This window comes from Ambystoma mexicanum, chromosome 1q, assembly GCF_040938575.1.
Source record: "Ambystoma mexicanum isolate Mex_15411 chromosome 1q, UKY_AmexF1_1, whole genome shotgun sequence".
Classification (NCBI taxonomy): Eukaryota; Metazoa; Chordata; class Amphibia; order Caudata; family Ambystomatidae; genus Ambystoma; species Ambystoma mexicanum.
This window is the reverse complement of record NC_090922.1, coordinates 638,609,870-638,634,267: the sequence shown is the minus strand read 5'-3', so window position 1 is coordinate 638,634,267 and position 24,398 is coordinate 638,609,870. Positions and strand designations below refer to the sequence as shown.

The 24,398-nt window shown below is 43.8% G+C and overlaps 1 protein-coding gene across 1 annotated transcript in view; it reads left to right on the top strand.

Annotated features, from left to right (window-relative positions):
* The window catches only part of LOC138521771 (very-long-chain enoyl-CoA reductase-like), a 268,005-nt gene that overhangs the window by 162,892 nt on the left and 80,715 nt on the right, over positions 1–24,398 (top strand). Inside the window, exons 7-9 of the mRNA XM_069634845.1 lie at positions 7,948–8,020; positions 8,104–8,147; positions 10,613–10,670. Of these exons, the coding sequence (XP_069490946.1) occupies positions 7,948–8,020; positions 8,104–8,147; positions 10,613–10,670 (175 nt within the window). The remainder of the gene's footprint in view (positions 1–7,947; positions 8,021–8,103; positions 8,148–10,612; positions 10,671–24,398) is intronic.

Here is a 24,398-nt window from a genome sequence, read left to right as displayed (position 1 = left end):
CGCCATGCAATAAATAAATGATAACAACAATAATAAATGTATGAACATAAAGCATATTGAATTAATCAGGCAGAGACTGTTTCTCTTAAACCTTCTTTATTAGAACAGCACAGCACTTACACCTCCAACAACAGCCATCAACCACCATGATACTTTTCCAAATGTCAGACTTCCAACATTCCAACAGCATTCGATTGTGCCTTGTGTTTGGCGAAGGCATAAGTTTACAGTTACCACATCAAGGATATAACACATCTTCCCCTTCCTCCAGAATGAGGCAACCCCTTCCTGAAGGAAAGGGTGCAAGTGTCAAACCTCTGTGGGTTTTATACTGGTACAATATCTCTTCTTGACCCTTTGAGCAATGGATTTCTTCTGCCCTCTCACATTGGAGAGGTACATCTTCAGAAGCAGCATTGTAGTTCCTGGAAAATGGGGCAATGTAGTTCATGGTGACTTCACCTACATTCCACACCTTACCATCAGCCCTGGTGATGGCAGAGGCATGCGTATCTGTGACTCTGATGGCTTTCCTCAAGCAGAAATACCCTTTAGGGACATGGTATGGCAATCTAAATTGAATTGTGTCAAACAACCGAATTGTGTTAAGCTTAACAGGCTTTTTGTTTTCATAAGAGTATTTCCCCCAGATTGTCCTTTCTTACTGTTAACACGAGGCTCAGGAGGGTATGCACTGCTACTATGCTTGAGGGTATCAGTGAGCAAAGAGGGACACCTAGCCTCCCACCTGTGCCTACCCTTCTTTGTCCTGAAAGGAATGTCACCTATGGTGGTGCTTGTATGCTCGATATGACTATCATTTAATTGACTCCTTTCTGAAGTGGCTATCCTGCCCTAATCAGTAATTGAATGGTATCTTTCACCACCCAGTAAAGCTTTCGACCAAACCATTGGCCTGGGGGTGGTACAGGATGGTGGTTGTGTTTTGAATGCCAAGATACCTGAGGAAAGTTTTCATTTCACTGGACACTATTTATACTCCATTGTTAGACATTAATGTGTAGGGTGTACCCTCCCTCAAAAAGCTCACCCGAGAAAACTTTAACCTTTTTCGGAAGTTACCTCATCCACAAATTCAATTTTGGACCAGTGTGATTAGTAGTCCATAAGTATGATGCAAAACTTCACGTGTCTGTGCAGAGTTTCAAAAGGACTGACTACATTTTTTCCCAGCTTCCCCCATGCACCAGTGGGGACGTTAACAGGTTTGTGTGCGGGCCTCATACAAGAGTATGCTGCAAATACTCCACTTCTTCGACATACATTGAACATTTTAGCCTTCAGTGTGAGGTTTTCCAGGGCATTTTCTATGACTTCCGTATGCTTGGCAATGTTAATATTGGTACATATTAAGATGTCGCTTTGAATAAATAGTATATTCCTCACCCTTTTAAAGAGTTTGCCCAACAAACATTGAAATACAGACATTGACATGGCCAAACCAAAGGGCATCCTGTGAAATGTGTACAGTGCAAATGATCTGATGAATGTGGTGCAATTTTGCATGTCTCCACCAATTCCACTTGGTGGTATGCTCTCCTGAGGTGTAGCATGGAACATATTCCTGCATCCCCTGATGTAGAAGTTCTCCAGTGTTTGGGAGGGTATGGCAGTCGACCGCTAAGCTGATATTTCAACCTACTTTTAACACTCATCTGATGATGCTGTCCGGTTTGATGGTGAGGACAATGAATGAGGCCACTCCAAAGCCTCTGTTTCTTCTATTATGTGGTCATGGACCATTGTTTTTAGCACTTACCTCAGAATTTGGTGGAGGCGCAGTGGGGCTTTCCTGGCTGCATTCCTTATGGGTATGGCACCCTGCTTAGGTCTGATTTTGTGCTTGTATCCATGAAGCTTCCCAATCTCTTCATTAAACACCAGGAGGTATCTTTTCATGATGCTTGTGGCCAGTTCTGTCATGCACACAAGCATAAGGTCTCTCGCAGCACCATGTTTGCCAATCAACTACCTGTAATGTAATACTCAAAGATGCATGAGCTGTAATGACTAATCTGTTTGTAGCAATCTTAATGTGCCAACGATTGCTACCAATCCTGTACCACCTGTAACTAAGATCCTGCAAGTAACAGCGCCACAATGCCCCTGGGCTGTCTGCGCGCTATATAAATATAAATAAATGAAATAAAATAAATAACTTGTTCTAGGGCCCCCCTATGTACAGTGTGATTGCAAGTGCTGCGAGTTGCCTCAAGGTAAGGACTGGGGGTCCTTTCTTGCCATGCTGATGGTGTCCACAAAAGAGCAGCTCTTATAAGTCCTTTCAGTTTTATAGAAACATACTAGTTTAATGGGATGTGTTGAATATGCTCCTCGAGATAGTACAGTGCTTTGAAACATGGTCATGACCCGTCCAAGCATTTGCCAGTAGATATCATACAGAATTATCGCATGCAGTGAGCTCAAAGTTACTGTGAGTCCAAGTTGTATTCCTTTAACGATGATCTGGTAGATTGAATGCTCTAGGTTTCCTAAGGCATCCACACTAATGCCCTTGCCAGCCACTATCCACCTTCCCTTTCTGCTACACGTAGGTTATCTAGGTCATCGTCTAGGTCAGGGGTCTGCAACCTTTGGCTCTCCAGATGTTTTGGACTACAACTCCCATTAGCCCTCTCTACCATAGTCAATGGTGGAGGGTCCTGGGAATTGTAGTCCAAAACATCTGGAGAGCCACAGGTTGCAGATCCCTGGTCTAGGTAAACAAGTCCTTCGTCCCCAAACACTACCATCACACTTCCAGCTTTCTGCTCCTGGGACTAAGCTCTGGAAGTGCACCCAAGTGTGATTGGCAGGAGCATTCTTCTCTTGTCTGAGGCCACCCTTCCTGGTTTTGTCGGTGAGGGTAAGGCCATACAATAGCTTTTTGACCTTTCTATGGTCTTGGCCTGGTTTGTTGATTGTTCGAGTGAGGGATCGGTTGCCTCCCATTTGCTGTCTTTGATGTGGGGTTTGTTGCTGTGGACTACTAGTTGTTGCCTGATGACTACAATATGGAATTATCAAAGTTTACAGAAGCGTCCAGAGTTCTGTGGGCTGTCACATAGTCATCAATTGGCTCCCCTGAGTACTGCAAAATTGACTTTGTACTGACTTTGCACTGACCTTGCACTGCAGAAATAAAATCCAAGTGATTTTACCGAAGGCAAAATTATCGCGGCTGAAATATCCGAAAACAAAGTGCTCGAATGACCAAAAGTTTGAACACTTTGTTTTTGGACATTTCAGCCCTGATAATTTGCGAAAACACACATTCTCACACAACACACCCTTAACACCCTCCCACCCACACCCTCAGCACACCCACACCACCAACATAAACAAACCCCACTTTACTTCATCTTCACGCTGGTTCCTGCAGCGCCAGTTCCCTTTCACTTCCGTGATCGGGAACCGGCGCTGCAGGGTCCTTTTCTTTTTTTTTTTTTAAATGGACGGCTGCAGGGGTGTCCCCCGCAGCCCCCGCTCACTATACCATAAAGTTTTTTTCAATGCTACCACCAAAGGATCAAACTTTTGGTGTTCGATTCTTTGGTGGTAGCATTTTTAGAACTTTTGTTCGTTTCAACCTTTTTTTTTCAGTCAATTCGACCTAAACCCAGAAATAGCCTTTTCAGCAGTGCAAAGTCACTTTGAACTGTGCAAAAAATTCCATGAATCTGGCCCTTAGTGAAGCTTGCTGGGCCTTGATCCTCCAGGGAATGCTATTTGTCGGCTCCATGTAGCTCTTACTTAGTTCAAGAAAACTAGGGACAGCAACGTCCAGACACCTGTGCTGTCAGTGGCTGGTGGCAGAAGCAACAGGATTGGTGCGCAGGAGAAGGCAATGAGGATGTCCACCTGAACCTCCCCCAGAGCCCATGAAGGAAGAGGAGTGCCAATAGACAGTTTCAATGCAATACGTTTATGCAGATTTCTCAGTTAAAAATGTGCATTACATCATAAATCAAACACCACTGGTTAAAACAGTTAATAAATCTGAATAACATATCAACATAACTCAAAATAATTATACATTAGGGAAGTGAAGGGAAAGAGCTGTTCTAACATACTCAGCCAAACTATATATAAAATCCAAATTATCACAATTGATTAAATAGCAAATAGCTGACGCGCAGGTCAATATTCCCTTTGTTATATAATAAGGCCTATGCCAAAATATACGAATAGCTAAAAAAACAAGGTCATATGAGAACAAAATGGATCAGATCTTCCTCCCTCCCCATTTCACAAGCACACTCCGAACTTCCCTTTCTCCACCTTATATGTTTGTACAAGGGCAGCAAATTTAGTCTTACGAGGAGCAACAACCTTTTACAACTGGGAGATCCGATTCTTCAAATTGCCTCTTCAATATGTGAATATACACGACAGTTTGCAAATGTCACTAGGGTGGGCAATTTATAAACTTTTTCAGTGGCGGCTTGTCCATAATGGTTGAGGGGGTGCCGACCCACTGGCACCCTCTCCCATTATGGAGGAGCCAAGGAGCCAAACCAGTCTAAACACTGCGATCCTGGGCTGGCTTGACTGTCAAAGGGAAATGCGGTTTCCCTTGACAGTTCTGTTCCGCAGCCGTGCATGCTCAATGAGCCATGCAAGGCTGGGGCATTCGGCTTCCCCAGCCTTGCATGGCCCATTGGGGTGCTGGCTGGGATACTGCATGTTTGTATGTGCAAACTCCTGCGCCTGCCCACACATACAAAGGGATTGGGGCATTTCATCACCAATGCTGCGGATCCTGCATGCATGTGCAGGAGCCAAGAAACGCTTGCTTGCTTGCTTGCTGGTTCCTGTATGTGATGCGCGGGAGCTGAACGGCTGGTGGGAAACTTCAAGACCAGAAAGAAGGTAAGTGAATTTAAATGCGTGTATGCTTGCGTAGTATGTAATGAGTGCGGGCATGATGATGCTGCATTTGAATGTTGTGTGAATGGGCCTCATTCCGAGTACGGCGCTAACCAATGGCGCTATTAACGCCTTGGTTGACGCCGTACCCGGACCGACATCGCCTTGGTGGATGGCGGAATTACCGCCCCATTCCAAGGTTGGCGGGGCGGTAATTCCCCATTCACCAAGGCTCTTCCCCATTCCCAAATGAGCCCCCATAGGGCTCAATGGGAATGGGGAAGATGCAAATAACGGTGACCGTTCATTAAGGTCACCGTTATTGGCTTGGAGACCCCTTTGCGCCCTCGACTTTAACACCTGCTCAAAGCAGGCGTTAAGGGCGAGGGCGCAAAGGGAACTCGGAGTATGGCGGTAAGGGATTACCGCCACCGGTCTCGTTACCGGTGGCCGCTATCCCTTACCGCCATACTCGGAATGAGGCCCAATGTGTGTTATGCACCTGCAGAGTTGATTTTTGGTGAATGGGGGCCGGGGGCCAAAATGAGCTCCCCGTCTGATTCACTGGGGGCCTAGGGGACAGGCATGGTCATTTTTTTCTCTGGCCATTTATGATAGGTGTCTAGTAAAAAATACCATGCCTGCTCCCGGGGGTAAATCAGTGACCCCAGCCGGCAAACTTGTAGTTTTGCAGTGCTGTAAAAGTGCCAGTCACTGAATCACCTGCACTTTTACCACCACCTTTCCTGCACAGCAGGGCCAGGGAACAGGCATGGTAGTTTTTACTGGGCATCTATGGTAGATAGATTTCTTCTTGGAATTCTCAATCCAGCCTTTGCCTGGATTGAATCCTACCTGGCACCTCGCCAATTCTATGTCTCTGGGAACAACAACACCTTACAATTAACTTCTCTAACTATTGGTGTTCCACAAGGCTCTGTCTTGGGTACTCTCCTCTATACTCTCTAGATCTTTGCTCCAGGGATGTCATTTAGGGATCGTCAGAGGTCGCATCTGCGACCTCTGAGGTCTCTCTTGCGACCTCTATGGTCACCCTTGCGACCTCTAGAAAAAAAAAGATTTTTTTTTTCTGTTTTTTTCTGTAATGCAAGCTCATGGACTGTGGCCACTTCTGGAGTGGCTGGCTTTCTTGTTAGGGCCCCTTAAAAAAAATAAGAAAAATAAGAAAAGCAGTGCCACAAGTCAAACACTTTCAGCACTGACCCTAAATAAGAAAGATTAGGAATACCAAATAATGTGTCTTTCTGGAATTCTATACAATACTTGCTAGACTCACCCAAGGTTTATTTCAGGCACACTTCAGAAGGTGAGTTACTGATTTAGTCTGTTCTTAAACGCCTCAACTCAGCCTTTCATCCTTATGAGGTTGATAAATGATTACCAACACAGGTTGGGTGATATAGGGTGTTTATTTTTTCTATATAAAGCGCTTAAGCATAACTGCTATAGAATAACACATCATTATCATTTGGTCATGGACGTCTGCTTGCATTCACAGTAATTTGGTAATATGGGTTTATACACACTGATCTTAATGATACATATGTCGATCCATTCTTGTTTGAAATGTACATCACATTATAGTGATATCTAACCATATATTTTGTTGTGTACAATGCTATGTGATAGCACTTCCTGTTTTATAAACGGGTGAAAGGTCGCATTCCATCACATCCCGCAATATCACTTTGGGGTGGGGTCAAATGACATCACTTCCTGTGATGTCACCAGGGGGTCAAGGGTCGTGTGATGTCACTTCCGCTACCCCTGGCATTTTGGTGAAATGACGTCCCTGCTTTGCTCTTGGGGTACTTATCTCTTCCTTTGGGTTCTCATAACAACTTTTCCCAGCCGACACCAAATCGTCTTATCTTTTCCTGAACTCTCCTCTGATCTCTCTATCAACATTTTGAACTGTCTCTCTGTCATTAAATATTGGATGGCTTTGCACTCTCTGATGTTAAACTCAACCAAAAGACAGGTGGTCTTCTTCCCTGCCAAAAACGATCACTCATCTCTTCCCCTGCCTTTCCAGTTCCCAACTGAGACTCCTCCATGCTCTTCTTCAGCTAGAAACCTCAGCACCACCTATGACCCATCTCACTCCTTCTCTACTTTCGTCTCTAAATCTGCAACAGCGGCTAATCCAAAATAAGCAAATCAGGCACCTCCTTTCATTCAACACTGCCAAGCATCTCTTAACCACTCTTGGCTTCTCGAAACTGGACCACTGTACCAGCATCCTCTTTGGTCGCCCCAACTATGCCTTTTGTCCTCTCGACAAGATCATTAACTTCACTACCAGGATTCTCTTTGAACTCCCTCACTTCACACGTACTTCATTGTACTGTCAGAAATAGTTTTTAAAAAAGTGCCTGCTCCGTAAGCCTCCCACCGCCTCTCATTCGCACATATTCACATTAATTGTGTATGTATGAGGCGCTGGGGGCACCAGAGGGCAGGCATGGTATTTTTGTATTTTTTATGTTTTAATTTTTTTAATTTTTATTTATTTCTATAGCGCCGAAAACCTGCAGATATTGGGCGCTGACATGAACACAAGGTAGAACGACAAAGTAACAAGACAATAGGCAATCTGGTATTTAATGGACATCAATGATATATGTCTAGTAAAAAAAAGACCATGCTTGCCCCCTCAGCCCCCCAGCACCTTGCATACACACATAATCACATTGATCAATGTTGGGCTACAACTCCCATCAAAGAAAGCCAGCATAGTTCATGGTGAGGCTGTAGTCCAAAACATCTAGAGAGCGATAGGTTGCAGTGCCCTGGAGGGGCCCTGCGGCAGTATGCTGGCTCAGAGCAATAAACTTGTAGAACCTATATATTAGGACAGGCCACAAAGTGCCTCCAGCATGCACTGGGATAGTTCTGCATAGTGCAGTCAGGTAATGGAGCGAGGTGACGCCATGGAAAGGATGTGCCATCAGAATGGAACCTGTTTTACCTGCTGACATCTGGCCAGGCCAGCGTTTGCTGGAATATCACTGCTTCCTGTGCCTTGTCTTGCAGACCTGCTGCTACTACTGGGGATTCACGGCTTGGCTCGCCTACTACATCAATCACCCGCTGTACACTCCCCCCTGTAAGTAGCCGATTACATCTGATGCAAGCACACACTTACATTGCTCTTAAATATGCATAACACTTTCTTTTTCCTCCTTGCAGCATACGGAAAAAAGCAAATCAATCTGTCTCTGATCATGTTTCTGGTAGGTGGGCTGTATTTTGCGGTGTTCTTTTGAGTGTTTCTGAATTGTTATCACTTTACTTAACTAATCAGAGCTGAATATTTTTCTAAGAACACACAATTAGATGAATGATTTGCAAAAACATGTATACATTTTAAGTTCAGAATATCACTGCTAGGTGACAGATGGTTGTCCACCGTGCCCATGCATGCTACCACACATATGCTTCCCACTCTGCATAACACATGCTGCAGGAAAGGGCAATTTGTTGGGCCCTATGCTGAGACGGTTTCCAGTTCCAATCTTTACTCAAATAATGCAACTAGAAAACACCTCCTCAGGCAATGTGGAGTGCATGATTTGTGCATCATGGCCGGCCATGGGTCAGCTTGCGGCTCCACCTTGCCAGCAAGTGGAGTGTTCAGACATGCTGCAGTGGGAGGCGCCTCACCAGCCCTCTTGAGAGGTGACCGGTTCCTTATGACAGGACGAGTTGGTGTTCAACCCTATAAGATTTGGGGTAAATGGCAGTAACGGCCTCCCTAATTTGGCCCGATTCAGAGAGTTCAGGGATAACCTGTCGGCCCCATGACTTCCCTCCATCTCGTACCTTGAAAGTTTGCCATATCTATTCTGCCCCACTCAAACAGGAAAACAATAGTGTGGCAGTTGACCCCACACTTTTCCTGCACTTGATCTTCTGAGTGCAGGAATCGCAAAGATGTGTACATTTGCATAGGAGTGACAACCCCACTCGCAATCAAACTCATGTAATTCACAGGGGCAAAGTCGCACGATACTGGACCTCTGATCAAACCAAATGATCCTGGATTGCTCTAGCTCAGTTTGGGCCTCATTCAGAGTGTGGCGGAGTGTTAAAAAAGTGGTGGTAATGAAATCACTGCCACTTTTCCCGCTCTGCCAAACTCAGTTTGGCCTTGGAGTGGCGGATTTACCTCCAGCAAAATGCTGGAGGTAAATCCTCTGCCTTAACGCTGAAAAGAAAATCAGCCAAATCGGCAGAATTACTGCCACTGGTAAATTCTGCCAAAAGCTCCATTGAGTCCTATGAATCCAAAAAATTGGGGTTTACACCACCTACCACCACTTCTAATTCCACGTTAAATCAGAGGGACCACGTGGCACTAATGGTAATATCATTTGGAGGTGGTTCGGCAGTAATTCCACCAAACTACCACCAAACTCGAAATGAGGGCCTATCTTTTATACTTATTTGGTCACATGTTCTTTACTATTTTTGCCCTCATCCATTTTTGTCTAATTCCTTTACACTTAACTGATCTGAATGTTTCCAACGCCTGCAAACGATCAGGTGCTATGAAGAGACTGTGCTCCTAGTAGTTGCCACATAAAGCTCAAACAAACACATTAATAAATACAAATAAATATATAAATACATTATATTCCCTGATTCTGCATCCCTGAAGGATTCCAAAGTTGAGTCTTGGACCTCCATTTTGCGGTGGACTTTCAAGAACAAAATCAAATGTGCAATGGGAAGGTATGGAGCACAGGTGGGGTTGTGGTTGTTCTTATGTTACCCCAAAATGCTTTTTTATTTTATGTAAAGCAGCCAGGAACTTTCATGGGTACTACTCCTCCATTTCTCCTTTCTCATAGGGGTATTTCAAAAGAATAAAGTAGGAGTGCACCAAACTGTTCATCTTGGAATGATTACTTTCTATCAGAAAATAATGTATATAGTTATTCTATGTTTGGATAATGTGTTTTGCTCAGTTTGCGTTAAGCACGTGTAGCATTCTTATTATGACTACAATATATACTGTAAGTGATCATTAATAAGGAACATTTTACACATTTAAAAAGAATATCTTTACAATTACATTGTTTCCTTTTCTGATAGCTTCCTTAACTAAAGAACACAGCACCCCTCACCTTTTCAAATATGTTTTTCTATAGTTGTGGTGCTCTCAGCGAAGGCTGAGATGGCTCTAGCAAAAGAGCACATGATTTTGTGGCATCCACCCGCAGAGAGAAAGAGAGCAGTGAGAGAGACAGAGTGAGAGAGAGAGTAGAGAAAGAAAGTGAGAGGAGAGAGAGAAAGCGAGAGGAGAGAGAGAGAGAGAGAGCTAGATCAGTGTATGATGCAACAGGTCATACTCACCAGCTGCAGTTTTTCCTTATTTCAGCAGTTGTCATGGGGATTTTTATTAGCCGTCTGCTGCACAGGTATGGAGAAAGTGCCAGCTGATTCCAGGGGCATCGTGGCACTAGTTATTGGCATCGAATGGTGTTTAATCCATTGTCCATAAACCCATGTGCTGCAACTGGACACAACGGGAACCATTTGGGATTGCTGAACCGGAACAGACATCAGGGATAGCACAACACCCATGTTAGAGCATGCTTGTCTTAACGAGTAGCATCGTTTAGTTGTGGATATTTTGTTTTCTATTTGATAGTGAGAAGGAAAATAACTTTTATTTTCTATTTGCTTACTGCAGATTTGTGAAGCTGGGAACTTCTCTATCCACGTGGCACTCAATCGGCTGAGAGCAAATGGTAAATATCTTGGAAGCAGAATGGAAGAGTGCAGGGCTATCCTACCGAGCACATCTCGCTATGGTTTTCCTCTTTTTTCTCAAAAGCAAAGTGGGAGCAATTCACTGACGGCCGTACAGGAGCGCTGGTGCAAGGGCAATTAGCACCACGGCAAAATCTGCCTTAGAACAAAAAACATATTCTTTGAATGCAATTTTGCATCAGGGTAATGTATACCGTGTCCCAGCCATTTCCCCTGGGGGAAATATGCATTGTCCTAGTTCTAATTGCACTTTCACTGATGCACATTTTCTGTAACACGGTCCATGTTGCTCTGTGTACAGTGCAAACATGAACTCACAGCACGCATATTCGAAGGGAAACTTTCTGTTGTAAGCATCCTAGGGCGCGAGCGCAAGTGCTGCATAACTCTACCGACCATGAGTATGCAAGTGTTTGCTGTGTTATTAGCAGCCCTGAGATAAGGAGACTTCCAATGGGTGAGTGACACAGTGATAATTATGTGAACGTTTTGCTTACTATAAGGGGTCATTGCTATTCATTAGATCTGTTTTGCTATTCACCACATTGACTACTCCTCCATCAAAAGAACGCTGCTGTCCAAGGAGTGATGGGAGAAAAAGCGATTCTTTCAGTTGTTGTTAATAACATATCCGTTAACTACAGTGTGACGTAAAGAGACTGATTAATTAAATTTTGCGCAGAAATCGAGCAAGGGCCGCACGCCGAGAAAGACATTGCACAAGCCTGCGCGCAGAAGAAAAAATTACCGCCACATGTATTCATGGAATTGTTTGCGCAAAGTAACCATATTTGCAATTCACTGCTGGAATGCCCTTGACACGCCCACACGCAAAGAAAAAAACGGCCAGATCAGCTACTGTTCCGCGCTCCCTGGGTGCGAATACACGCACCCTTCACACAGTGCGTGGGGTCCCCCGTAAGCAGGCCTGTAACTCTGGGACCCTGTGTGGAGTCCGCCGTAACTGTATCCTGCACCCCGACAACATGCATAAAAAAATCGTAACTCAGGAAATCTGCATGAGAACCCACGTAAAACGTTCCTGCACCCCGCTACACTGCTTACGCGCACTCCTATGTTACATTGGAAACCCTGATTGAGTACACGCACCTCGAAATCTGAAATGCGACCCCACCTGCAAGTTGAAATTCCTACGTGCAAGTGTACATCCGCCTGCCTTCGGGTGGCGGATCGTATGAAGGACTTGCGTGGCCATTTCCAAGCCGACACGTTGCGCTATTGAATCTATGAATACTCCACGTGCCGTGCATTTGTGGGCGTGCGAGGGACTGCCTGCAGGCCGTCCCTCGGAACGCTCACTTTTCACAAGTTCTTCCCCATTTTTGGTGTTCTGCCCCCTTCCCAGCCCTCTGCGCAAGCCACGCCCATGCTCTGCTTGAAGTGTCACGCAATGCCTTTGATGGCTCAAACTCTACGCTAGTCCAGGAAAAGTCCTGTGCGCTCGATTCCATGAATCGACGAAGGCGGATTTGCGTGCAGTTGCACAAGCAAGTACCCTATTTTCTGCACAGAAAATTCCATAAATCGGCCCCAAAATCTTAGTGATACAATGGAGACATGCCGTTTCCACAGGCGCTTTTCTAATGAAGAAATCAGACATGTTTGTCCTTAAATAATCAAAGAGCCGTAAGTGCTCTGTTCACCATATTCACTCATCTAACTCTTTTTCTTATCTCAATAATGTATTTATTTATTTTTGTATTTATAGCGGCACACAAAACCCTCAGGCATCTAGGTGCTAGTTACAGTAAGTGCCAAATTAGATTATGTACAGTGCAAGACCACGCGTAAGGGTTACAGCATGCAGGTGGATCTCGAAAAGCATGAACTGGCAGGCACGCCTTATGTTACAGGGGCAGCTGCAGGCGTACAAGAATGCATGAAAGACAAATTAGAGTAAGTGCATAGTCTGGCAAAGACGTGCCTATTGTTACGGGGTAAACATAATTTTCTTTCTTATCTCGTGCCTTTTGGGTGTGAGGCGCGTTATAAGAAATAAACACATTTTTAAAAAACAATATAGGAACCACCTTATCTTCATGTAAATGTAACATGCTTGAGTCGGGTTGAAATTCCCAATACATTGTGAACGTTTTAAAATATCCCGTTTGAAAAAATGTAAAATGCAATTTCTAGGCACAAACTATGTTTAAATTGAGCAGGCAACCCCAGCCTGGTACAAAGAATGTGTGTTTATGTCATGGCATCCAAAAAGGGGCAGTGCCTGGTTGTGGACAAAGAAACGTCAGGCTCTGTTTTCACCACTACCCTAACCTCTCCTCACTGGTCTCATTTTAGACTACTCCCTGCTCCCTCCACTCTAGCTCTCTCGGTTTCGTCTTGTAGTTCCTACGCCCCCCTGTGCCCAATCACGCTTTTGCACATTGGCTCATCTTGCACCTCTGCATTGGAATGTTCTTCCTCTCTCTCTACATTCTATCACTACCTATTCCTTATTCCGCAAATCGTTGAGACTTCATCTGACCCAGCAGGGTTAATCTTAGGCTCCTTTTTGTCAAGCTCTCATTTGGTTACTATTGAACTGTTTTTTTATACTGTTACTATGTTAAGCGCTTTGGATTAAGGCGCTATATAAGTCCTAAATAAATACAAAATACAAATACAAATAACACCAGTTACATCTACCCACATAGGTCTAGTGCATACAATTTCCTGTAGGTAGAAAAATGCCATTTAGCAGTTGACACAGGAGAGACAGCTGTCACATGGAACACCCTGCTACACAATGTTCAGTGTACAGAGAATTTGATCAAGTTACCTGCATAACTGGCCCTTCTTTGGCACCTCTCCTCCCTCCTTTTCTGCCTTTCCCCTTTTCTCCCCAGACGAGGTTTCTAGACATGTCTGATCTATGAAAGTCTCGTCAAAACAGTTTCTCCCCTGTTCCTCCAAAACCATCAAGGACCACATTGACACCCTGGCTCCTGCTCTGGCTGACTTCTGCAACCACTCCTTCACCACAGGAGTCTTCCCTTCCCCCCGCAAGCACTCCCTTGTGCACCCTCTTCTTAAGAAACCTTCTGCTGACCAGTCTTGCCTGGCTAACTATCGCCCACGCTCCATCACTCCTTGCCTGGGCAAACTCCTGGAAAAGCTGGCCCTCTCCCAGCTTAATTTTCACACTGAATCTGTTGGTTGTCTCCATGACCATCAGTCTGGCTTCAGAGCTGCCAGAAGCACGGAAACTGCTCTCCTGAACATCCGTGAAGACCTGCTCTCCAACCTTGATTCCAACACCCCCTGTGTCCTCATCTTACTTGATCTCTTGTCTGCCTTTGACACGGTCAACCACGCTATCCTGCCCAACAATCTCTGTTATAACCTGGGTATCACCGATCAGGCCCTGGCTTGCCTGACTTCTTTCCTCTACGATCGACCCACTGAGGTCCAACTTGGGTCCTTCCTCTCCTCTATCTCTATCTCTACCGGTGGAGTTCCCCAGGGGTTTAACCTTTCTCCCTGGCTGTTCAACCAATACCTGGCACTTCTTGCCCACCGCATTGCTGCTCTCTGCCCCAACTTTCAGTGCTATGCGGATGACACGCAGCTCATTTTCAGGCTCATTTCTGCCACATCATCTCCTTCTCTCATCTCTGACTGTCTGTCTGCTATCCAGGAGTGGTGTGCGGCCAATGATCTCTGCCTTAACGCCAGCAAGAGTGAGATTCTCCTCATCGGCACACCCGCTCCCTCCTTTCCTGACACTCTCTGGACAGCCTCTCTTGGCCCTCTTCCTGCTCCCACCTGTGAGGCTAAAAACCCCGGGGTCATCTTCGACTCTGCACTCTCCTTCTCTCCTCACATCTCTGACGTCGATAAGAAGTCAAACTACCAGCTGCACCTACTCAGAGGTATTCTTCCTTTCCTCTCCTTGCCCCAGAAGCTCACTGACTCCAGAGCTCTGCTTCTCTCTAGGCTGGACTACTGCAACAGCCTCTTTCTAAATCTGCCTTCCTCTACTTTCCGCCCTCTGCAACTCATCCAACACAGGACTGCGAGACTTGTCTTTGGCCTCAAGCCCAGGGATCGTATCTCTCCAGGACTGAAATCTCTGCATTGGCTCCCAGTGGCTGCAAGGATTAAGTTCAAACCCCTCTGCATTGTCCACAAGGCCTACTGGGGCCAGGGGCCTCAATACCTTCAACTCTCTCTTCCTAAATATCTTCCTTCTCAAGCTCTTCGCTCATCCGTCAGGGTCAGGCGCTTCTCTAAGAAACGAGTTGGTGATAGATCTCTTTCTTTGGCTGGGGCCTCCCTCTGGAACAGCCTCCCTGCCTCTCTGAGAATTGAGGAGAACCATCTCCGGTTCCGGAAGCAACTCAAGACCTTCCTCTTTGCTTCTGCTGTCTCTTCCCTGCTGAACTCCTGGCTGAACTGAAACTGCACTGGTCACCTGGCTACCCTCTGTTCTCGGGCCCAGGTCCCCTCGCTGCCAGTCGCACACCTGCACTGCCCCCCTGGCAACCCTAGCACTCTGGGGTTATTTCTGTATCACTACAGCCCCCTACCAGCACTTGACACTTGCCACCAACTGGCCGCACTTCTTATTTGTTTTATTTATTACTCTGTTTATCCTATGTACTGCACTCCCCATCCCTTTCCCCCTCACACTTTTCCCCTTCCCCCTCCCCTGCACTTGCACAATCTCAATGTCACCCGGCCTACTAAGATCCTTGTCTCTGTCTTCTCTATGTTCCCCTCCCTTGCCTCGTCGCGCCTTGAAACACTTGTGTATAGGCGCATTATAAATGCCATATCATATCATATCATATCATAATATTGTTACGCCATTAATTACTTTTTGGTAGTGTCGCTTGTAAATGTTTGTACTGAAGAGCTTTACTTGACAGTTCACTAAGAAGGTGCAACCCAACAGTGAACGTATTTATTTATTTATTTTCAATCTCATTTATATAGGACTAGGGAGGAAATAAAGTAACCAAATGACTTTAAATGTAACTAAGGCAAATTATCTGAGTTATTTATTGCACTAAGAATGGGTCCGCGCATGGGGCAATAAAGGAGAAAGAGGGTTGGACGAAGAGTGGTGAGAGGGATGAAGATGAAAAACTAAGGGAACTCAGAAGGAAATGAGAGACTGTAGGGGAAGCATGCAGTGCGCAATGAGGAGTAACAATTACCAAAGAACGCAGGGAGGAGGAATGTGTTTTTAAATCTTTACGAGAGAAAAGAAAGGATCTTGAGTTTTAATTACGTACTGGAGAGAGTACCAAATGCAGGGTGTGGAACGTGAAAAATAATTGTTGAAAATACTAATTTCAAATTTTTATCGAGGCTTTCATGCTACTAAAAACTATTTTGCAATGCGGCAAACGCACTTAATATATCATTTTGTTTTGTTTTTCACTGTTGTATGTACACTACGTTTTTTTTTACCTCTACCGAGGAGCTTATGTTGCTCTGCAATGTAATTTGATGGCAGGGACCTGGTACGTTTGCACGCATGTGTAGCCAGGTCTCCGCCGCAAAATTATGCGAGCATGGCAGACAGTGTCTATAGCATGTACAGTGGATCCCTATGGGGTCTGCCGGCTTCATGATGCTGCATAAGGACGCTGGACTCAATAGGGATCTCCTGCATTTGCTGGAGCAATTGTATGACGGAGAGAAAGGAAGGCAGCAGAAATGCAAGTTGCGTCCCGGCACTCCTCTCCACCATACAAATGATTGAACATGTGGCGTGGCGTGAATTAAAGGCATACAAGCTTTACTCAAGGCTTTTACGTCTTTCACTCATGTTACGTTAAAATGGAAAATGAGCTCCTGAGAGTTCCCAGACACAGTTGCGTGGGTATATAGATCCATATTTACGAACGTAAAGACATGACATTTACTTCAAAAGATGGCGCTCTGAAGTGGATATGTGTGCTTATGACGCATTTTAAAACACAGAAACAAATAAATAACTAGCATGTAGCCAGTATACATTCCCAAGTAGCACCGAAAAGGAAAATATACTTTGTGGTGCGCTCAATAAGAAGTGTAAAATAACATCCCAGAAACCTGTAATTTCTATTTTGCATTATTGAAAAAAGATGTACAATGTTGGTATTTGTAAGTGTTATTTATATACTAAAATATAATTTTTCTCAGAGTAGTAGGGGTGGGCGAAATCTGCCCGCTTTAGCTTTCTTCCGCAGAGTGAAATGGACAATTACGGCTCTTTGTGTGTTTCACAACTTTCACGTTTACCCGCATCCCCCAGCCCCAATTCACCGTCAAGCTCGCAAATGGTTCCCCCAAATTAGGTTCTCCGGAAAGTTTTGTCCCCCTTATTGGGTGAAACGTTCTTGTGCCAGAAGCAAAATGGTGGCAAAAAGCGATTTCACGCAAAAGAGGAAGAAGCGGGAGGAAATCTGCTCTGTTCGCAAAGCGTAATTTAAAATGTAATTTACTGACTCCACTTTATCACTAGAAATTTTACAACCCCTACTTATGAGTGCTTTCAGAAACAGTAGCATCTTGCAATGCCATAAATCAAGGCAAGGTTCTGGTAGCCAGAGAAGGCTGGATCATTCTAGAGAGAGCAAAGCTGCTCTAGAATGATCTGCATACAAAAGACCTTCCAAAGTTCCATCCCAAAGATACAGTTGTCTCCTTAAAACGTGGCAGCGTGACGGAATGCTATCTGTGATGGTGTAGAAAACGGATGTTTTTGATGTTTAGTTCTAAAATGATGCAGATAATTCCATGTTAAACCATGTACCTTACTCGGACATTCTCTTGAAATCTCCCAACAACTGCCTGGGGATGGGGGTGTCTGAACAGAGCTGCTGTAACCCAAAGTCCCAACAGGCAGAGGTGGCGTTTGAACTGTATGAACCTCTGACTACAAAATGCATAATTATGGGCCCCAGCAGTCCGATAAAAGTCAATTTAAGCCATGTCTAGTTCTGACATGGTGGCTACTGGCATTATGGAATTATACAGCCACAGACATTTAATGTCAGTTGATTGTCAAATTGGGAGACAGTGACTCATTCATGAAGGGGCCTTGCCTGTAATCTGTTTGCTTCAGCTGCCTGTACCCACAAAAACATGTGAGTTCCACCTAGAAATGCTCTCTTTGAAACCCCTGAGAAAGCTTATCACATCCTCCAGAAAACAGGAGCACTCCCTGGGGATACAGCTGGGAACATTTCCTTCAAAAACATTCTGGTTATTAAACTGGCCATCTCTCACCCGGGTGCTGATTTCTGTATTCCTTTTGGTGTCAGCTGATAGAAGAAGGGGTGCAGTTTATGTAGCCCAGGAGAGGGCTTCAGCCTACAAAGCGATCCCACCATCTGGGATTTTGCTAGGCTTCCCAAACAGCCTGTTCCCTTCACCACTTCCTGCAGAGAAAGCACACTGGGTTTGAAATCACCAGGCAAGTTACATTTGTGAGAGCAGCCTGGATTGGATCCCTGGCAGAAGGGTGCAAGGGAACAATCCACGGTTGATTTCTGCATGTGTAATGTTGGAGAGTCCCCCCTTAGTGGATTCATCCTTGGACACGGCTTAAAGAAGGATTCAGTGGAACTTGATTGGTAGTGCAGTCTGCTCCAGAGTCCTCTGCCAGAGAAGTGAAAGCCAGGAGCACCCAGGAAAAAGAAAGTTCTTCTGCCTAACCATCCTAAGGACCTATTTGGGATGACTACCTGGAGATACTGCTACCCTAGACTCTGCTCACTGGAGAAGCCAGCACCCTGCAAATGCTTTCTCTAGATCTTCCTGGTTCGACAGGACTCACCTTATCCCTCTGGCAATGAAATAGGTCTACAAAAAACTAAAGTAACAGAGAATACCAGGTCTATCCAAGCCCTATGGTCTAACCTGGAGAGAACCGTTATATTTATAAAGGCAAACAAAAGACCATAAAGCGGGGTACTCTGTGTGGTAAGCTCTAGACCAGTGAAAACACTTACACAGAAAATATATCATATAAACAAACAAGACATACAAAGTGACTCAATCCAATTTGCTTCACTAAACTCATTTTTTTTTATTTTTTTTTTTTGATTTTATTTTTAATAATAAATAATCAGAGAAAGATATATCAATACAAAGTCATCACATATATCTAAATATCATCCATCGTGCCACCATAATAGTACCTCTAAAAAGTTTCAGACACTCAAAATCAGTCTCATACAACCCTCTATTAACATCCTCACCCAGAAACCATACTGCAAACACACTTCACTCATACTCAACCATTCAAATTCAATTCACTATTATTTATTTCAATTGTGATTGTTGTTTCTTTCAATTATAACAATTCACACACAAGTATAAAACAGTATACTAAAATACAAACTCCAATATCAACAATATATCAGAGAGTGTCACAGTGAAGTAACAAAATATTCTAAATAATACACAACAATGTGATATAGACTTATGTCTTATTACAACATCAAATTCCCCGGCCCAACATGTTTCTTTCTATATATATTCAGTTTCTTCAGAAATTCCTCAGGGGTAAGTGGGTCCAGTATTTTCAGGGGAGTTGAAATAGAGATACAGACGTGTGGACAGGACACAAAGCTTACCTGAAAGATAAAAACACAGAGAAACACACTTAATCGGGCTCAAATGCGTAATTGTACCGATTAGGAACTGCAACACCCACTGAATTAATAAGCGGGGTGCACACCAAGGGGTTACTCAAAACCTCACTTCGTCCTTCCAATGAAGAGATCACAAGTACCCACTAGGGGACTATGACGGGGGGACCATCTCAATTGTGTCTCTCCCCAAAATAACCACCATCACCACACCAGTCACTATACCCCCTTCAATCCATCACAATAACAAAGGTTTAAACAAAAATGCAAACAAAATTAAAAAAATTAAAAAAAGTTAAAAAAATTTAAAAAAGTGTCAGACATTAACTTAATAATAGAAGACACTGAATCGTACCACCACCGGCGAACACCCTGAGTAAAAACCGAGTGCGCAAACACGTATGGAAGAAAGACTCACAATCCCAGGCTGCACCGATAATTCCAAGGCAGCCACACCACTGGCTGTACGAATTCACAGTGTGACCCCTTCAATGGGTCTGCTGACAATGATGATGTTATTATATATATGCCACAATTATTTCGCCCACTTGGTCAGGCTGGAATTGATACACAGCCACACAGCAGTGCCGCGGACATATAAAGGAGAAAAAAGAAAAGAAAAAAAAGAAAAAATGGAACAAATGGAACCCGCTCAATATCAAGCGTATCAGTTGATTACCAAACCGTTAACAAAGCCAACCGTCACTGTGCATTCTATCACTTTTCGCAAAGAAGAAACAACCGGTTATCCAACCAGGTGGTACTAACCTGATGTTCCAAAAACACCAACTTTAACGCATTACGAAGATGGAGCTGCCAATCATGCCGCAATGCTGCCAAAATGATTCAAATCCAACGGCGCACACTGGATTGTAATATCCATATGAGATAATATATCTAAATAGCAATAAGAAGATCACTCGTCATATTAGAAGACCAACATAAATATAGTCAACTGTCCAACATACTGCGTGTCGCTGGATCTCTACAACGGCACTGCTATAGTGGCATTCCACAGTCTAACTACAAGAAACGTAATGACTTAAAATCTAACTCAAATGTTAATCTCTTATCTTGGTTCTGACGAGTTCCCGGACATGAATCCAATATACGTGCTTACCTCCAAATGCGAACGCGATGTAACCCGTCCACGGCAACAAACAAACAAGCCGCCGTGATGAGCCACGTCTAACGCCTAAATACTCTGTCGAGTTGCACGTACAATCACGTGACACTCGACACCGTACCGATGGCACTATTACTCATCTGGGCGAGTCCTGTAACGTCACCTGACCACAACGTGAATATACAAATTTCAAATGCTATCAACGCGTAATTTTCGGACACCATGTCTTCGCAAACCAATAGAATCTAAGCAACCTGCTCGTATGCATACAACCGCAGTTAACAACACATTCGTTTGTAATATCAAACTCGATGCGTCAGGGAAACAGAAGATCAGAAACAAATGGTGAGTTATAAAATAGTGTATGTCATCACGTTGCCTACAAGCACACTTCCATTAATTTACACTATTATTTAACTTACACCGTTTCACTTGATAGCCTCTGAGTCAGGTTGGTCTCCAAACTTATATATTCCAATCGATCTGTTCATTTAAACCTACCAAGTGGCTGTGGCTCAAAAAATGAGTCTCATCTCTTCCCTGGATAAAGTTTGTTTATCTGTAATCGTGTTGTTAGTAATAGGAATCTTTTTTAATACTGTCCACTTTAAATCATTGCAGCTATGGTCACGCATAATAAAGTGGCCAACCAATGGTGCTGTTAAATTTCTAGTTCTGATACAGCTTCTGTGTTCGTTTATTCGCACCTTAACTTTGCGTTCTGTTTTACCAATGTATAACTTAGGGCATGTGCACCAAATTGCATATACCACATTGCTTGAATTGCAATTGGAAAACGATTTTTGTTCCCACAATCTTGGTAACCCAATATCAACCGCAGTAGTGCGGCTTGTAAACTGGCAGCATATGCACGCGCCACATGGTGCATGGCCTTTAGGTTTGGGAAAACCCCATTGTTCAGTGATGGTGATCTGGGCGTCACCCTTAATACTGACATCATTTCTACTGACCAATTCCTTTACGTTACGGCCATGTTTAAAGGCACAACGTGGAGGGTCAATAGGTATTGTCGCCCGGGCCAGAATGTGCCAATGTTTTTTAACAATCTTAATCACTTGATTGGATAAGTGATTAAAGGTGCTCACAAATACCAATGTATCACTCCCATTGGGGATCGGTTTCGGTCTATATTCCAGGAGGGCCTCTCGATTGTTATTAAATGCCCTCTTTAGAGATCTTTTTACAATCTTCCTAGGGTACCCTCGTGCAACTAAATTGTTACTCAAGATAGTAGCTTCTGATTGAAACACATCTCCACTACTACTGTTCCTCTTGAGCCTCAGAAATTGACCGAAAGGTAAATTATCCCTCAATGCTTTCGGATGGAAACTCTCATATCTAAGGAGAGAATTCCGATCAGTAACCTTATGAAAAGGTCTAAGCTCAAGTGTTTTAGTACCTCGATTGGAAACAATCGTCAAATCTAGAAAATCAATCTGTTCCTTATTGTAGTTTAATGTAAACTTAAGGAACGGATTCAGCCCGTTTAGCCATTGGAAAAACGCTAACAAAGTGGTTTCATCTCCGTGCCACACCAGTAGCACATCATCGATGTATCTTTTCCACACAGTAATCTGTTATTTAAAGATGTTATTCTCATTATAAACACTCATGTGTTCAAAGAAATCAACATATAAATTAGCTAACGTAGGGGCCACTGCTGAGCCCATGGCTGTTCCATGGATTTGCTGAAAAAACTGTTCATTAAATTGAAAATAATTCTCGGTAAGTGATAGCATAGTGCACCAAATGATAAAAGAATTGGGTGTCATACCCGAAGAGCGTTTGGTTAACAATAACTCTTCTATAACCTCCAAGGTAGCTGATTGAGGAATCTTCGTATATAATGAAACTATGTCCATAGTAACCAAAATATCCTCACTGGGATCAAAATGAAAATTTTCAATCAGATTAATGACTGCCATGGAGTCCTGGATGTATGATGACATCTTACTTACAAAACATTTCAGGAAAGAATCCGCAAATTTGGCCAGCGGTTCCAGTATAGTATTGGTCCCTGACACTATAGGTCTGCCCGGCGGGTTCACAAGGGTTTTATGAACTTTGGGCAAGATATAAAACAAGGGAACACTAGGATCACGCTTGATCAGGTACTCTGCTTCCTTGCGTGTTATCCAGCCCCTTTCTCTAGCTTTCTCAACTTTATGAGATATCAACATTTTCAATTTTCCTGTAGGATCTTGCTCAACAGGTGTATAAAACGTGGTATCAGACAACTGTCTAGAGCATTCATCAATATAATCGGAGCGATTCAAAATCACGATCGCCCCGCCCTTATCCGCACTACGGATGACTATAGACTTATTATTTCTAAGTGAGTCAAAAGCTTTTCTCTGTGCGGATGAACAATTCTGAAATGCATGACGCATATTAGTGCGTTCAAGGTGTTCCAAATCTGCCAACACCCTTCTCTCAAATACTATAGACTCCGGGCTATGGCTGGTAACTGGAGGACAAAAAGATGACCGATTCTGGAGACCACTGTTAGTCTCGTCAGTCTCAAACGGATTCTCTTTGAAGTACTGTTTCAGAGGATTTTTTCTGAACAGCTCCTCAATTTCCAACCTGGAATTAAACCGGTCATGTGCAACAGTGGGAACGAAACCAAACCCCTTTTCCAGTACAGTCATTTCGATATCTGTCGGCTTACACCTAGATAAATTTATCAATAAGCTCTGCTGCTCCTGGTTACTGGGGGCTCGTAGTCCCAGTTCTGCAAGTCCTGGTCTAAAAAATTAGGAGGCCCTCCTCTACCTCTTTGAAATGGTCGAAAGTTCTGTGACCTACGCTTATTAGAATTGCCACGGCCACGGCCTCTACCCCGTCGTTGTTGTCTTCCATTGGGGTCATTAGTCTCAGTCTCATCTTCAGAGCTATGTGAACTATAAGAAGTGTTAGAAAACCTCACACTCTTCTTTTGTTGTTGTTGCTGTTTATATGCCCCATCATAATGCTGATCGGGTATATATCCCTCCTGGGTGTAACGGAAGGCTTTTTCATGTGTAAAGTCAGTAATATCTGATTTCAACCTTCTAATCCTATCACGCACAGTGGATTCTTTAAAAGCATTCATTTCTTTTACGATTTCGTCTAACCTTTTGGTATATACTTCCAGGGGGACAAGTTTTTTAATTGCTTCCTCTAACTTAGTCAACTCTTCTAGTTGTTTCGCCGACATTTCTTTAGCAGTGTCTATTATGAGAATCAACCAATCTCGGCCGCACTTATTGGCAATGTAACTCCACCGTATAATAAAATCTTTATTGTCAAGGAACAATCTCGGTTCATTCCGAACTACTAGTCCTTGTGGGAGCACCCCATTACGTAAGTACTCCAACATTATTGTACCATGGAGTTCAGTGCGGATAGATCTTTTTCGTAATTGGAACAATTCGTCCCAATTACTAATATTAGTCAGAGGAGAGCCATCACCATCACTGGAAAAAAGGGAAGACTTAGCAAGCAATTCTGCTACATATTTCTCATCATAGCTGCGGGTTTTATCCCCTGCCATGATATAAGTAATACCAACCCCACGCTGTATGGTATAGAAAATTTACTGCTATCACAGCCTCGAACCTAAACAATAAACAAATGAACAAGGGGGAAAAAGTCAAAGACGTGGGTGGTGCACTTCAAACGAAAGGACGGGAAAAAATCCCACAACCGAAGCCGTGCCAATACCACAAAAAACTAAAGTAACAGAGAATACCAGGTCTATCCAAGCCCTATGGTCTAACCTGGAGAGAACCGTTAAATTTATAAAGGCAAACAAAAGACCATAAAGCGGGGTACTCTGTGTGGTAAGCTCTAGACCAGTGAACACACTTACACAGAAGTAAAATAGGTGAAATAGGTCTCCCATCATTCAAAGAAAGGAGGAAGCAACTCCTGGCTTTCCCTGCATCTACAAACCACCCCAATGC